The 17,215-nt window shown below is 39.3% G+C and overlaps 1 protein-coding gene across 1 annotated transcript in view; it reads left to right on the top strand.

The window, feature by feature from the left end:
- Nucleotides 1–17,215, top strand: part of Gap43 (growth associated protein 43) — a 90,189-nt gene that overhangs the window by 32,422 nt on the left and 40,552 nt on the right. Inside the window, exon 2 of the mRNA XM_090346024.1 lies at nucleotides 14,684–15,266. Coding sequence (XP_090202150.1) covers nucleotides 14,684–15,266 — 583 coding nt within the window. The remainder of the gene's footprint in view (nucleotides 1–14,683; nucleotides 15,267–17,215) is intronic.

Below are 17,215 nucleotides of genomic sequence, written 5' to 3'. Positions count from 1 at the left end.
CCAGCTTTGGAGGCTACAAAGACCACATTAGCATCATCTTCCTTTTTTTTTTTTTTCTTTAGCATAGCTAAGGGGGCCACCAAAGGCCAGGCTAAGACTGTTTCTGTCAGCAGGAGCAGACCTTGGAAGACTAAACCAGAATACCTTGTCATAAAGGAGAACCTGGGAGAGAAAGAACAGTGGAAGAAAGAGTCTAGGCCAGAGACTTCATCTGGAAATTAATATCCCCTTCCTAATCATGATTACATTTTTTTCTAGGGCTTCTTCATTTGAGGAGCCTGTTGCCTACCATGAATTGCAGTCTCCACTGCAGTCTTTCTTTCTTTCTCCCAACTGGGCTTTGGGGAGGACAGCACACAAAACAGTGCAAGGCAGGGAGGAAGCCATCGTATTGTAGGTGGAGCCGATTTTAGGCTGGGTGTGAGATTTCCTCCTGGCCTGGAAAGCGCATGGCACCAGTGTGCGTTTTGTTCATTCATTCTGTAATATGAATGAACAGTGAGCACTCATCATGGGATGGGCTTTGTCACAGGCTGCAAATGACTTCGGATCCGTGAGAGAAAAGGAGAGAATGAGGCTGTCAGGCAGTGAGCTTGGATGGATCTCCAGTTGTGGAAGTTGATGAGGGCAGGGGATGGGATGTAGGATCAGGCAGGAACGGTGAGAAAACAACTACCTCTGGTAATGATGACCTGTGGCATGCTGATGGGAGTTACATTTATCTCTGTTTTCTGACCTCTTTTTCTTAATTAAATTGAAACCAGTTGTAGGAGAGGATACCATTGATTTCCATACCTTATTTATTTTTAGCACTCTTCCTCTCTCCTCTCCCCTCTCGCAACTAGAACAGTTGATTTCATTCAGATTTTCCACACCAAGTGGCAGTGGGGCTTAAAAAAAATTAAGTAAGGAATTCTTCAGAATCCTTCTGTCTGTCATCATGGAGGCTTTGGGAGAAAGTATGTTTTGTTTTGTTTAATGATGTGATCCTGCATTTGGAGAAGGTTGGGATCTAAAAAGGACGGTAGTTTTGGCTCCTCTGATGAGATGGGTCATGTGTTTATTCGTAGGAACAAACGAAGAAAAAGACAGATCTGAACTGTACAGGGTCAAGCGTCTTATCACAGGGGCGCTTGAGATAAGCCCATGCTCTTTCTTTACATACTGGGGGAAAGGGTAGATAAAGTGAGGAAGAATTCATATGGAAAGTGATGTGAGTAGGTAAATAACAGTAGAGTAGTCTAGATTCTAGGATTAGCTAGATCATGAGTACCTTCTTTGATGGTTTCTCTTACATGAATAGGAAATTGGAATGTATATCCACTTTTACACAATTACAACCTGACAATTTGAATGTTTTGAGTCTTAAATCTTCCGGGCAACTCTGTTAATGTACAAGCAAAAACTGACAAAAAGAAAAAAAAAAAAGAAAAATCCAAGGTGCAGAGAAGAAACTGCTGTAGGTTGCAGTCAGGTTGGGATGTGTGAAATCTACAACCCTGATCTCCTGATTACTGATCCAGAGCTTTTACTTATCTGATGATTCTTATTTCTGGAATTTTCACTGCAATTAGATTTATTCAAAAGAGTGGGTATGATTTTCCAGAACAGGTGTGTTTAGTGTGAGTGATGTGTTCAGTACATTGACTATAACAATGTGCATAATGTTTGTTGAACTGTAGATGTTGGTTCATTTGTGCTCGGATGAGTGGAAAGTCTGTGTTCAGAGACTTGCCACCTGGACCTACCCTTGGTGGCACAGATGCTTTGCAGGTCTCCATGATAAGCAGCAAGGCTGCAGCCAGCATCTTTCGTCTTTGACTTTTTCTTCTCACTGATTCAACAGCCCCGGGGACTTAAGAACCTTTTTTTATTATTATTAGTATTACAGTTGCCAGGTCACTGTGCTCCCTTAGCTCATTTAGATGCCTTTCACTGCCTTGTCCTCAGCTAGACGTGAGATTGTTAGAAATAGTCTCTAGAGGCAGGTGTCTTGAGCTGGAAGGTGTGATCTTTTGTCTAATGACTTAGCGCCATTTCACTTCCATGAACCTTTCACACATAAGTGACTTGCTCAACTTTTGTGGAAAAAAAAGCCAAACACCTTTTTCTAATTCCCAAGTGTCCTCAACTACAGCTCATGTTTTTTCCTTTTGGGCATGTGGCTGATATGTTGTTAGCTCACAGGCCAGACCCTTCCACTGCAGTTAAGTGAATATTTGTGTCATTTCTTACCACTCAATGCTATCTGTGCTTCTTCTGTCTGTGTGCTTGTGTGCATGACCTGAGCTGAGCAGGGCTAGAAGATAACAGGGCAAAGGCTCTTTTAAGGCAGCCAAGCTTCATTGTAACCTATTTCTCTGAAGCTTTTCTGCCTTGGAAGTGACTCTGCCATGGCTCTTTAAGTTGCCCTAAAAACTCAGCTTCTGTCTTTCTTATTCTACCCTATTATCAAGAAAGAAGCAGAACTGAATCCACTCTACAGGCATCTTCTCAGGCCTTCATCTGTGAAAAGTGACAGAACGTTTGGGCTCACAAATCATGCTATTGAGATAGTCGACTTCTGTTTTTTGGTTTTTTTTTTTTCCATTGAATACAGACTGCCCTCAAGTGCTGCTGTTCTCAACTATAAAAGTAATAGTGCCTACCTTCTATCTGGTGAATAATAATGTAACCCTTCTATCAATTACAATAAAAATATATGAAACAAATAATAACACCTACTTTACATATTGTAATTATATCAGTACTAATGTCATAAAAATTTGTTGTGAGATTTTTCCATGCAAAATCCTTAACTCAGAGCCTACCTCAACATGATCAATAAATGTGATGCTCTATTATACTTCTTGTAAGAATAACTATTAATAATTGTAATAACAAGACAGCTTTCCTTCCCTCAAAGAATTTGTTATATATTAGAGCATTCGGGAAATAAGCATAATAAAACAATAATTACGACACAGAAGGAAATACAAATAAGCAGGCTGTAGAAATGTCACATAAAACTGTACTTTGTCCTAAAGGTCGGCAAAGTGGCTTGCAAACTATGACTGGTGTTACATTTTTTAAGTGGCTTAAAAAAATCAAAGGAAGAATGTTTTATGGCACCTGAAAATTGTGTGAAAATGGACAGTTCATTAGTAAACTTCCAATGGAACAAGACCATGATCTTTCACTAAATTTTGTCTATAGCTTATTTCATAATACTGTGACTGAGTTGATTATTTGAGATAGAGACTATATGGCCAAAAATGTTAGCACTGTGGTCCTATGAAGAAGAAGGTGGCTGGCCCCAGGCATCCTCACTGAGACAAAGAAAGAAAATGAATGAAGAAGTTAGAGATTAGGTTGATTCATGAAGAATGTGCCAAACTTCAGCAGACACACAAGACACAGATGTTTGAGGAAGGCCATGTTGTCTGTGAGGTCATAGATGCTGGTTAGTGTGGAACATGTGAAGAGTTTGTGCTTTCATTTGGCTGAAATTCAGGGCACACTCAGAAGAGAAGTGAGAAGGAAAGATTGAGGCCATCCCAGAATTTCTTACATGCCAAAGCAATCATCTTGGCTTGATACACAATGGGAATATGAGGGAGGAAAGTATGTGCATGATAAACCACTCTTTTGAGTGAGTCTGATAAGAGTGCAAGGTAGATCAAATAAATGATCAAATAAGATCAGTATTAAGCTTTTCAGATTAATATTATGGTGTTATTTTTGATATCATTGACAGTTTTAAATCTTAATGTATAGCAATAATATTCCAATGCAGAATCTCTGATATTTAGTGTAAGGAGAATCCTTTTAGGTTCTTTCTGATGTCACTACCATCACTGAGATTCAAAACTTCAGCTGTGTATATCTGGGTGGCTTCTGAAGACACAGTTGAAGACATTATAAGTCACTGTTGAAGCCATTTATCAAAGACTGAGGAGATATCTTTTTTCTTTGTTGAAACTCAGTCTTTGAGCTGACTCCATGTATGTGTGTGTCTGTGTGCGTGTGTATGTGTGTGTGAGTGTGTGAGCTCATGCAGGTTCTAGTGCTGAACTCAGGGCCTGGACACTGTTCCTTTTTTGTTGTTTTTGTTTTCCACTTAAGGCTAGCATACTATCACTTAGGCCAGGGCTCCATTTTCAGCTCTGTAGTAGCTAAATGGGGACAAGAGTCTCATGGACTCTACTACCTTGTTTGGCATTGAATGGCAATCCTCAGATTTCAGCCTCCGAGTAGCTAGGGTTACAGGTGGGTGTGGTGTGAGCCCTGGCCTGATAGGACTTTTAACTGTGAGTTTGGCTTGAGGGGAAAATAGGGAACTACTGTAGGTAGTAACCATTACATTACTTCAGCTATAGGAAGGGATAGTTATGAAGTCCCTTAGAATCTCTCATTCCTACTCTTAGGTCTAGGTCTGAGCTGAAACAGGAGTAGGAAGACTCATTAGTTTCTGATGAGTGACTCAGAACTGTCAGGAGAGAGATGACCTCATCCTTACTTCCTGGGCCTCAGGAGAGTCTCCATGAATTCTGCACTTGATGATACATCTATAAAGCTCCCCAGTGGCTGGAGTGTCCCTGTGCCAGACAGTATGGTGCCTGGTATATTTCTTTGCATCTTGTAATATTGTCTCTGAGAAGTTATTGCATATCTTATAGTTGTCTATACATCAGAGAGAAAGGAATTAACTTTCATTGATCCCAATACTCAATTTGACCCAACTCAGCCTGATATACTAAGTACCAATAATTACCTTAAAGTCCCAGGAAAACAGACACTTATGAATGAATTCAAATATTACAAAATTGGCTTACAGAATCTCATACACAGAGAAGGAGGAATTTCTGTCTTCTGTATAGCTTCCAATGGATGCCACAACAAGTAGTCACTACACCGGTGCTACATTCTCCATCTCAACAGTGTTGAGATACTGTTTGGGGGAATGTAATCAGCTTGTATGGCATTCATAAAATAATTCTGGATGGATTTTCCTGTCTGCCTTACTACAATTGTGACAGAACCGAAATAGTTGGCTCAAGGAAAAGGCAATATTGAATTCAGAAACGTGGGCTGGATTGGAGATTCAGGAAATAATACAGAAACTATGCTTCACCACCTACTAATCTTTTTCCTTTGCCTCCTCCCTTTCCTCTTTGCTCTTCTTCTAACATTGGAGTTTGACATCAGGGCCTCATAGTTGCTTGCCTTGATTGCTTACCCGGTATGCTAGAACTTGAGCCATGCCCCCAACCCTGATTTTTGCTGGTTATTTTTAGAGACAAGATTTTCACAGACTTTTCCACACTGACTAGCCTTGACCCACAGTGCTGTGGTTCTCAGCTTCCTGAGGAGCTAGGATTATCAACACTTCTCTTTTGAGAAGAAAGCACAGGAGTGATTTAAGTCAACCTGTTGTTTCCTTTTCTTATTTAATGACATACCCATACTTCTCCACTTGAGACCCCCTTCCTTCCTTTCCTCCCAATATTGCTTCCTCTGATAGCTGATCATTTTTTTTTCTCCTCTGCTGTCAGGAAAGCTGGACTCAGGTTTGTTTTTTTTTTTCTCATTTCAAGTGTGAATCTTCCCTTCACAAGGAAAATGAGTCATCACCAAAGTGATGAGATCCTGATGCCACAGCCCCCGCCTTGAAAATCAATTTCTTCTCTATTGCAACAGGATTTTGAAAGGGGAAGATAAAATAGAGGTGATAGCACTGACTCCTATTCCCTTAGACACTCTGAATCAGCCTGCCACTGGCACAAACTAGCAGGGACAAAGTCCTGTTCTGAATTGTCCCTGTCTCCACTTTGTTTTATACCTTGTCTAGGAAATGTGGGGGGATATGTCTTTTTTTGGCCCCTTGGTTTCCTGACTTCCTAGACTCTTTCCACATCATGTGGAGCCTGCTCATATACTTTGTTTCATATTGAGCTTGGCCACTTACTAGTTAATGAATTTTAAGCAAGCTGCATAATATTCTTCTGCCTTCACCTTTCCTCAGAAAAATAATGATACCTATTACATAGTGCTATTGTTAAAATTAACTTACTTCCTATATAAAACACATTTAGTAGATACGTTTAATATATATTATGAAGCGCTAAGAAGATGGTTTGATATATACTGCTACTTAGTTTTCAATTTGCTTTTAGTATTATATCCCCCAAGGATATGGTGGTATTTTACAACCTTTGCCTTCAAAATTCATGTGTGGAGGTCAAATGTACGTTTTTTTAAGAGTGCAAAGTCTTTCTGTATCCTTCCATGGAACTGTGAAGCAGAGAAAAACATAAACTATCAAATCATTGACCTATTCCATCATCTGCAGAAAGTTGTAGTTTTTAAAAATATCCTTTGTATTGTCATTCTTCAGGTATTTCACAGAAATTATTTTTTTCCCTTCTAGAAAGGTCTGCAAAATAGGTAGTTGTAGTCTAACATGAGGGATGAAGAAACTGAATTCTGAGGAAATTAAGTCATTTGCTTTGGGCTATATATTTAAATAGTGCCTGAGCCTAGATTCAAACTTATTTTTTTTGAATCCAGGAAACATGTGATCACCAAGTGTCAGTGACTGATGATCCAGGAAGAAACAAATTCTAGAAACAAAGAAGGTGGTCAGAAAGGAAACATAGCAAATTTAATTTACAGATTTTTCTAGGGTCTTGTGTATTTGACACTGTTTTGGGGGATTAGAAATTCAACTAAAATGGAAATCTATTCATTTTCTGCATCTAAAACCCTACCCCACCTACCACCACCTTCCCAGCCTCACAAAGTATTCAATTCTTTTTGCGAACATGAAATAATACAATGACCTATTGTCTCTACTCAGAGAAGGGCACATGTACTTTTACACTTTTTATCTTTCTTAAATATGTTTCTAAAAGGTTCTAAAATGCAGGTATATGTTTTAGACATGCATATTATTATTTATGATGGATAACAGTCCTGTAAAGTCAGCTTACCAGCCACCTTAAATGCATAGACATACTTTAAAAATTAGTATGTACAGTCCAAGCACTATGTAACTTTTGCCTATAATCTAAGATCTTCAGGAAATAGAGATTGGGAAAAATGCAGTTTGAGGCTAGCCTGGACAAAAAGTTAATGAACTCCCATCCCAACAAATAAGCTAGGCATAGTAAGTAGTTCATCCTGTAATCATAGCTAAATGGGTAGCATGAGTAAAAGTATCATCAGGAGGAAAGAAAATAATGCAAAGCAAAAATAGCTGATAGCATGGGGAAATTGATAAAGTGTCTGACTAGCAAGTATGAGTCCAAAGTAAGAGAGAAAAATTAGAATGTTTGCTGTGCAAATAACTTAGCATTTCCTTTGAAACATGGTTTTTTCCCTCTAATCTCTCCTACATAGATTCTGAAACCATGTCTTTCAAAAGATCTGAAGTACAGATCAATTCTGTTCATCAAAAAGTACTTCCAGGGGCTGGGAGTGTGACCTAGTGATAGAGTGCTTGCCTAGCATGCATGAAGCCCTGGGTTCAATTTGTTGGTACTAGCTAAACAGAAAAAGCAGGAAGTGGTACTGTGGCTTAAATGGTAGAGCTCTACCTTTGAGAAAGCCCAAGGACAGTGCCCAGGCCCTGAATTCAAGCCCTGAGTCTGGCAAAAGGAACAAAAATACTTCCAACTGTCTTGAAGTTATTAGTAGGATTTTTCAATGACGTTATTCAAAGGGCACTTCCTGAAGGTTTAGTGTTGATTTCTTAGTTTGTATTTATTAGATTTAAAGTGTAATAGATCAAAGCTCTAGGCTTAAGACCCCCCCTTTTTTTTTACTACTTATGGGCATAGTATCTCTATTTCTTTTTATAAAGTTTGTCTACTTTTGTTTATTCAATCTATTTCATTGTTTGTTCAGTCTTTTTAATTATACTTCCTTTAGGAATTACTTTAAGTTAAAATTACTTCATAATGTGTGATGCACAAATTCAAGTCATTTTCTTTTGAAATTTTTGCAAATGGAAATTTCCAGTCTTATTTCCATCACTCACTCACCAAACAGAATTTATAATAAGGTATTTTCTGATAATAGATAATTCCTACTCTCATTATATATCAGGTGTGTGACATTGAGGCATTATTGATTATCCAATGGGATATGTTGGATAGAACTGGAAATCTAAAATTATAATGAGCCATTATCCTCAGGAACACATCTCTTAGGCTAGTAGTCCCCACAAAAATACTGATACCACACTTATGACTTTTACTAGCTTGGGATGTGACTAGATATGTAGAGAAACTCTCATAATTTGTTCAGGCAATTGTTTTACTGGCTATGTACGGAATGTAGTGTGTGATGAATACATAACATAATAGTTATATGAGATTTTATTTTATGTAATGCAGGGATCATATATTCTAAAAACAGATTATATCACCTTACTGATAAACCATGTACAGGTCTGAGAAACACAAAGAGATGATACAGAATCAAGTGGTGAGTGTCAGGTAGTAAAGGAATATAACTGATTTAGCCTTGTAAACAGATCTGTAGACAGAATTCCTTGCTAAGGATAGGAGAGCATTGAATATTGTGACACATTTTGGACAGTTTCTGCTTATTACTTATGGCTTTGCTCCCTAGATGAGAATGCCAGCAATCCGGGGAGGAATGAGGTATTTATCTTATTGGCAGGACTCAACTTAGTTCCTTGATAATGTAGAAACTGCTCTGTCAGATTAATGATAATGACAGTGAGGAAGAAGAAGAAGAAGAAGAAGAAGAAGAAGAAGAAGAAGAAGAAGAAGAAGAAGAAGACAACTAAGAAGAAGAAGAAATGAGTAGCAGTTACTCATTTCTGAGTTTATCAACTGTGTCAGCAAATGTGCTAAGAACTTCATATACAACAGCATCCAATGGTATTGTCCTGTTATTCCTTACAGATAAGGAAATGGAAGCTCACTTGCATAAAGTCAAGACATTACAAATAATATGGCAGAGTTGGGTTGCAAACTTACCTGCATCTTACTTTACAGCGTGTGCTCTTAAACTCCAAGGAATATTGGCTTTCTTTCTCTTACCTTACACTAAACAAGGAGTAAGATTGAGAATGGATTATGCTGTTTAGAATCTGGATCATACCAGATCCTTTTTCTGTGAATATAACACAAGTACACTGATGTATAGGATGAGGACAGAACTATAATAGAGAATGTTAACATTGCCTACTCATGGTACTTGTAAGAGGATAGAAGAAAGGGCTTGGTGGACTATGGTTTAATGATGATCTCAGCATTTGCAGCCAGGAACTCACAGAACAGCAAGAACACCCAGGTAGCTGGCTGAGAGCTACCCATTCATGTGCTCTGTGATCACTCACACAGGCTGGCATGTAGTCACTTAACTACCAATTCATATCTTGCAAGGATTAACTATGTATTAGCAGTATTTCTAGCCACCAAAAGTTTGAGGATTGAACCAAACTGACAAGAAGTCTATGTCAGCTGATTTTAAATACTAAGAATAAAAAGCAGTTAAATTGACCCAGAGTGACACTATTTGAGGAAGGATACATGTTAGAGTAGATATGGTAAGTATCATTGCTTCAGTTATTCACTGGACAAAATGTATCAAGTCCTTATTGATTCAGAATATAGTTTATAAAGGGAAAAAGGGATTAACCACAAAAGGGTAATTAATAATTGATAATGATTACAGTAGATATTCATTGCATTGTGTTTTATATGCTGAGTGTTCAGTCATCTGTTGTTGTGTGTCCAGCAGCAGACATTTTGGAGTGCCTTATTTGGGCAGTTCATTTTATGCCAGCTTCCATGGGCTGAGGATTTACTTCCCAGCTGCTTCTCTCTTACCCTCTTCTCCAGTATCTGAAGATGTAGTTTGCTTGTAGTGCCTCTCAACCAAGAAAGACTGACTTGCACTAGTGGCCTAAGGGGCTGTCTTCTGGTATGCTGCTTACTCATCGTTACTTGAATGTATTGGCCCCACTTGTCTCTCTTCATGGCTAGTTTGATATCCGTGTTTTCAGTAACCCAATGAGATGTCCTTTCCCTAATGAGATGTCATTTCCAGTTCAGTGGCAGTTTCAGGTGCAGTGACCTGTCTGAGAGCAGAGCTTAACATCTCCCTCACCTTTCCGTCCATTTTTCCTGAGCATGTTACTTTGGGAGGTTGTCAACAGAAGCTTCTGTAGCAGGCGGTGTTCTACAGGGTGGTGGGGGGGGGGGGCGCTTGCTCTCATTACTCTGGAGTGGAGTCCCTGGCTGACACTCCTTAGGGATTTGCTTGAGTGTCATTGACTTTGATCCTTGATTCAGTTATGGAACTTACTGTGTCTGATACAGGCAAAAGATTTCCAGAAGAGGAGTTTAATCCAGTCTCTCCAAGACGTTCCCTGGAAGATGATCAGTACACATGATACCTTAACTTTCCAACCCTGATTTGAGGAAGGGATCTTCTTTTCTAGACAACAGGCTAGTCTCTTCAGGGCTTTGCAGAGAAATATCCAGATTGTCAACAGAGGGGAAGACGGGATTCTTTAACAATCCTTCAGATATTTTCACTAATAAGGCAGTGATAAATGTTAGAAGAGTGGTTTTATCGATGCAACTCTTGTCAAACTATGGGTAAAATGAATGTCAACTGTCTTAATCATAGATATGTTTTTGTTATTTTTAATTGCTTGTCCTATTTTTATCCTTAGTACAATTAATGGCAGTTATTTCTCTACCTTAATCAGATGCTTTTGAAATTCATCACTAGGATATGAAAGATTTATTTTTAACAAACTGCAATCGCACTTCTTTTTCTACCATCATCTTTTTGAAATGGTACTATGTGAACCGTTGAAGTTTTGAATTCATCAAGCAAATATGAATTGATCCCTGACATGAGTCAGGTACCATTCAGATATGGGAATACAGCAGTAATCATAATCAAGGTCTTTCTTAGTTTCAATTCTTAGGAGACAGTCATTAGAATGTACTCATTGCCTCTTCTCTGTCTTTGTATGACAAATAGGATTACAATTAATTACACAAAATAATCTGATAATTGCATAAAATAAAAGAGCTCTATCAAATAGAACCTAACTTCCACCCCCAATAGTATTTTATACTGTTTTGAAACACTATTTTGGAAGTGAGATGTACACATTAGGTTAATAATAAGTGAAAATAAACCAAAGCCCCATCTATTGATTACTAGCTATTTTCCCCAAAAGCTATTACTATTACAGTTTTCAACACAAGACATTCAGATCTCTTACATATTCAATGGCCTTTTCTTAAGCACATATTATGAGTCTGGAGCTGTAGAATATGCTGTGCGTTTGTTTGAAGAGTAAGGAATTTCTTTCACTACCAAAATGTTATCAGGATTTTCAACATTCCTTTCTAGATCTCACATTCCCCTGGAGTATTACTCAGAAATTATAATATTTGGGCTTTCACCCATTCAGAAACTAAAAATAGGAATTTTTACTGGACTGAAAATTAGTTTGATCAAGTCATGATAATTGTTGGCAAAGACATAACAATTCCATTGTTTTTGTCCATTTACTGCTCTTCCTTCCATCATAATATTTGTAAGGCCTGCAATTTAGGATTAATTCTGACTAAGCATGCACGTTACAGATATTATCTGTAACAGATAATCTTTTAAATAATGATTTTATCGTTTGCACAAACCATGCAGACATTTTACCCATAGAAGTAGAGGAAACTTTTCCATTTCCTTTCTGTTACTTATAAGGACATTTCACTATGTTTCTAATGTTTGACTAGGTTTGAAAACAGTTCAGATGCCTCATTGTAAGCTAATTAAATGTCTAGATATTTTCTACAAAGTATATTGACAAAATATCAATGATGTCCAAAAATTTGTTATGTGACTTTCACTTGAATGCATTAGAAATAAAAATTAAGTAATGGAAGGGAGGGGAGGGGAGGGGAGGGGAGGGGAAGGGAAGGGGAGGGGAGGCAAGTGGAGGGAAGGGAAACATCTTCCGAATCTCTAATGATATAAGGGTCAGTAATTCCTTCAGGAGAAGCTGTATGTCTGTGATCATCTCTTTGAATGTATCAATCTGTTTGGGTGCCTGCCTGTTTTTTTATGGCATTGGCTTCAATTCTCTTCCTCCCTTCTGACTCCTCTAGTCTTTCTGGTTCTCTCCATCTTGCCCACCACTTCTTCCTTCCATTCCTTATTCCCTTTCATTGTTCAGTTGAGACTGATCCCCCAATTTAGGGATGTGAGTCTAGTCTGAATCGTTTAAAATAGTCATTTTTAACACAGATGCTGTATATTGAAGTTGAAATCAAAGTGTCAAATGCTATGAGGAAGAGGGAAACAAAAAATGAGGATGGGAATTGGGAAGAACTCTTGTCCATTTAGTCTCTTTGTTCATATCCTATAGACCCTCATTATTATTTTTTTTTTGCCAGTACTGGGGCTTGAACTCAGAGCTTGGGCACTGTCCCTGAGCTTCTTTTGCTTAATGATAGCACTCTACCACTTGAAGCACAGTGTCCCTTCTGGCCCTTTCTGTTTATTTTGGTACTGAGGAATTGAACCCAGGGCTTCATATATGCTAGGCAAACACTACCACTAAGCCACATTCCCATCCCACACTTAATCTTCTTCCTCTAGTATAGTTCAGCTTTTAAGGAGTTCTGGCATCCATATATTGCGTCCTTAAAAGGGAAACAGGAAGGACTTTATAAATCATTGCTTTCCTGACCTAGTAGATATTCTTTTATGCAACCTGTTCCTTCTGAAAGAATCAGTTTGTTCGCTTTTACAAAGAATAGTATTTGTATTAAAGAACCATTTGGAATTAGCACTCAAGTGCAGATGCCCTATCATGTAAGACAGGGCCTCATTCAGAAAACTCAAGACTGAGTAAAATAAATAACATCTTGGCTCTCGGCTCCATTCACAACTGTTAATTTTACAGGGTTGTGATTCAATCTCTGATCAGAGAGTTCCTGGCAGGGACAGCTGCTCTCATGCCCCAGATTGTGCTGTGTGCATCTCAGCAGGACTCAGCAAGAGCAGCAGGATGGCAGGAAGGTGGTAGTGCATCATAGAGAGAAGCTGTTGCAATGTGGCACTAGGAGGAGGGAGCAGGATGAGATTCTCTTCTTACCTGTGTCCACCACTCATTTCTAGCTACATGGCTATCTTTAGGGAGGAAAAAGCCCTCTTGAGTTTTACTGGGAAAAAATTGCCAATCCTCCTTTTACATGAATCTTGTATTTAAAGAAGTCCAGTGTCTTCCAGCATGTTGATGGAGCTCAGCTATCAGCAATGACAGGTCTGTGTGCTGGTCCAGAGAATGTCAAACAAGACCTGCTAATGATTGGCAGGATCTGGGTCACTGGGGCAGAGCTGGTATGGCAGGAAGAAAATGTACTGTATTTTGGCTGCTGTAGCTTACTTTCTGAACTAGAATGAAGGTCAAGGCCAAGTCCAGACAGGGATCAAGCATAAAGCAAGCACAATAAACACACAAACACACACACGTATGCATGCATGCACACAGATATGCACATTTATGTGCGTGCACAAATATAACCATTAATAATCTTTTGAAGGAAGGTTAACTTTTTTGTACATGTGTGCCCAATCCTCTGATTTAATTTCCAAGTGGCAAAAAGGTCATTTATAGCATGTGTATGCTTATAAATATCATCAAAAAGTAAAACGTGTGATGATAATACAAAACTAATTTGATGTTTAATTTGCTTTTGGGAATACAAATCTGTGGCTTAGTGAAGTGTCTTATTATTTTGATGGAAGAGTTTTCAGTTTAAAAAACTCTAATGACTATTTTGTTTGCAAATTTTGAAAGTGGGATTTTATGTCTATTACTGACATTTGATCATACATTGGAGAAAGTTAGATATCATTTTGTGATCAGCATTCTGAGTTGACAAAATATTTACAAATCTCTCAGATCCCTGTAACTTATTTATGTCTTTACATAAAATCCTGATGATTAGTTGTAAACACCTTTACCACACTTCTTTCTTGAAAATATTAATTTCTTAAACTTGAAACCATGTGGGTGCGAGGTGCATTTGAATTGCATGAGGAGTTTTAGTTAACTAATTAATGAATTTTTGTGATCCCAATAAAGGGGCTTGAACTATTCCTTAGCTTTTTTCTTTGCTCAAAGATGGTGCTCTACTATTTGATCCACACCTCAGCTTCTAGCTATTTTTAGTTATTAATTGATAAGAGTCTTATGGACTTTCCTGCCCTGGATGGATTCAAACCTTAATCTTCACATCTCACCCTTCACAAACTCTTCAAAATCCTGCAAATCCAATTATTTTTTTAGGGGGGGGGGAGGAGTTCTTCGATTACAATTCAGACTGAGTGTGATTTGAACTGTCACAACCAATCTGGGATAGAAAAAGAAAAAAAAAGTCTAGTTGAAGTTGGTAGTAGCACAACCTTGAGCCCGCCATAGTGGAAAATACCTATAAAGTAATGCCACACATTTTGGAAGGCCTCAAAGGACTTTAGAAGGCCCCACAGCTTTAATCTGAATTCCTAAAGCAAGGTTGAGCCCAAACTCCCAACCACAGTGCCTGGCCATGTAATTAAATAACAGAGCCCAATGCTGGGCTTTGCCAAACACCCCTGGAGCTTTTATCCTTTCCTTGTCTTCTTCTCCACACAGGTTGAAAAAAATGATGAGGACCAAAAGATTGAACAAGATGGCATCAAACCGGAAGACAAAGCTCATAAGGCTGCCACCAAAATCCAGGCTAGCTTCCGTGGACACATAACAAGGAAAAAGCTCAAAGGCGAGAAGAAGGGCGATGCTGCTGAGGCCGAAGCGAACGACAAGAAGGATGACACCCCTGTGGCTGATGGCGTGGAGAAGAAGGAGGGAGAAGGCACTGCTACTACTGATGGGGCCCCGGCCACCAGCCCCAAGCCTGATGACACCGGCAAGACAGGAGACCCAGCTTCAGAGGAGAAGAAGGGAGAAGACGCCCCCGAAGTGGCTCCGGAGCAGGTGTCCCTCCAGGCCGCTGCGCCCTCCGAGGAGGAGAAGGCTGGCGCTGCGGAGACCGAAAGTGCCACTAAAGCTTCCACTGATAACTCGCCCTCCTCCAAGGCTGAAGATGCCCCAGCCAAGGAGGAGCCAAAACAAGCCGATGTGCCTGCTGCTGCCACCACCCCTGCTGCAGAGGAGACTGCTGCCAAGCCTCCCACGGAGACCGCTGTGGAAAGCAGCCAAGCTGAAGAGAAGCTAGGTGAGCCCCCTCTGGGGAGGGGGGGATCCTGGGGGATGAGGAGGATGAAGCGGGGAGGGGGGGGTGGCAATCCCTGTCAGGAGGCCAAGGGGAGGCTAAGCAGGGATCATCCAGGGCCCTGGTGGGTGAGGAAAGAGTCTGGAAGCTTGTTTTCTGGGAAGTGTGAGGAATGCCCAGACCATCTCCAAGAGTGGGAGAGCCCAAGTGGTGGGCAGCAGGCAGCCAGAAAGAGAGACATCTACAATGGCTCGTAGAGTTTTGTTTTTTTAAATCGTAAAGATGATGTCCAGAGAGAGGGGTTACAGTGACACAAGTCAGGTATTGAGTACATTTCCTTGGGGACAGTACTACCTCCTCCATTATTTTCTCCCAGTTCCCTGCCCCCATCAACTCCAATCCCAAATCTCCACTCCCCCCTCAAGTTGTATAGTTCATTTTTAACATGGTGTTCAGTAAGTATCACTGCTGAATTAGTTCCACCTTGTTCCCACCAATTCTGTCATTTTTGTGCTTCCTTTTCCCCTCCCCAAATCAGATTAATTTACAGAAAATTTTTAAAAAGCAGCAAAAGGTGAAAAACAAACCAAAAAAAAAGAGCCACAAATGAAAAGAAACCCTCCATTTCCATTTCTTGGAGCTCATTTAAATAAGCATCATTTGATATGATCATATAGCTTTTGAGCCTTGGTGATTACAATGGTCAATTCGATCAACTAGATGATTGCAGCTAGGAGAAAATATTGTGGGTGCTGATGGATTTAGTTGAATACGTAACTTACTGACACTACTGACACTACGTGCATTTTTCTAGATGGAATTGGATCATGTGATTATTTGGCTCTGGATTAGTTTGATACAAATCTAGACAACTCTTTATTGATCCAGATCATCTATGTATGAACTGACAGTCAAAAAAAGTTTTGTTTTGTTTTTAAAAAACCCATAATCTCAGAGTACCTTTTTTCTCTCCCACAATATGCTTCTGGGCATTCTACCCACCATTAACTAGTGAGTCATGTGTATTTGTGTGTGGATACTCAGAAAATGCTAATAGTGATACTAATTGGGGTTAAACATAATTAGCAAAATAAGTGTTGATGTTGCCAAAAACTAAAGGATATCTTCCAAATACATAAATTATCAGTTTGTTACTGAAGACACCACTCCTCCCCTACATCCATAAATAATTGACAGTTGAGTAAGAAAGGTACTGGGTTCTCCAATTTAGAGCTGGAAATTGACAGTTGGAATGTTGTCACTATTATTGTTCAAAGAGCTAATGCAGAATTAGTAAAGAACATCCCCGGAGCAAAATAAGTTTAATAGATCATCACTCCTGAAACCAGACCTGTTCCTCATCCTGACATCACAATGGTGAAATAGGCCAACAATCTTCAAAGTCTTTCTTTAGTCAGATTTGACCCTTGAACCTTTCTCTGTTGTATGACTGTCCTTTGCTCTAACAAATACTTGAGAGAAACAACATAAGGGAAGAAATAATTCTTTTTTGGACCATGGTTCTAGAGGCTTGAGTCATTAGTTCAAGAGTCAGATGATGTAGGTCTGTGATGAGGAAGAATGTCATGGGGCCAAGAGTGATATGACAGAGAAAGTTGCTTACTTCATGGGGGCTAGGAAAGACTGAGATAGAGGAAGCGGGGGGGGGGGTGATCAAGGTCAAGATATACTCTTCTTTTTTTGACCATGTGATTTTATTTTATTTATTTTTATAATTTTTTATTGTAATTAATAAAAGGGTTACATGATATTTGCCAGATAGAAGGTGCATTAATTCACATACATTGATACCCTTTCACATGTCTTGGTACCCATCACCCTCCCCCCCACCCACCCCCTGTCTTGGTTTTCCCCCCTTCCCTATCAAATTGACAGCAAAGGAGATGAAAGGTAACATAGTACATTAAGGACAACAATCATTCATTGTATGG

This window comes from Megascapheus bottae, chromosome 1 (genome assembly GCF_031878675.1).
Source record: "Megascapheus bottae isolate mThoBot1 chromosome 1, mThoBot2.hap1, whole genome shotgun sequence".
Taxonomy (NCBI): Eukaryota; Metazoa; Chordata; class Mammalia; order Rodentia; family Geomyidae; genus Megascapheus; species Megascapheus bottae.
The sequence above is the reverse complement of the archived record's forward strand: the minus strand, read 5'-3'. Positions and strand labels throughout refer to the sequence as shown.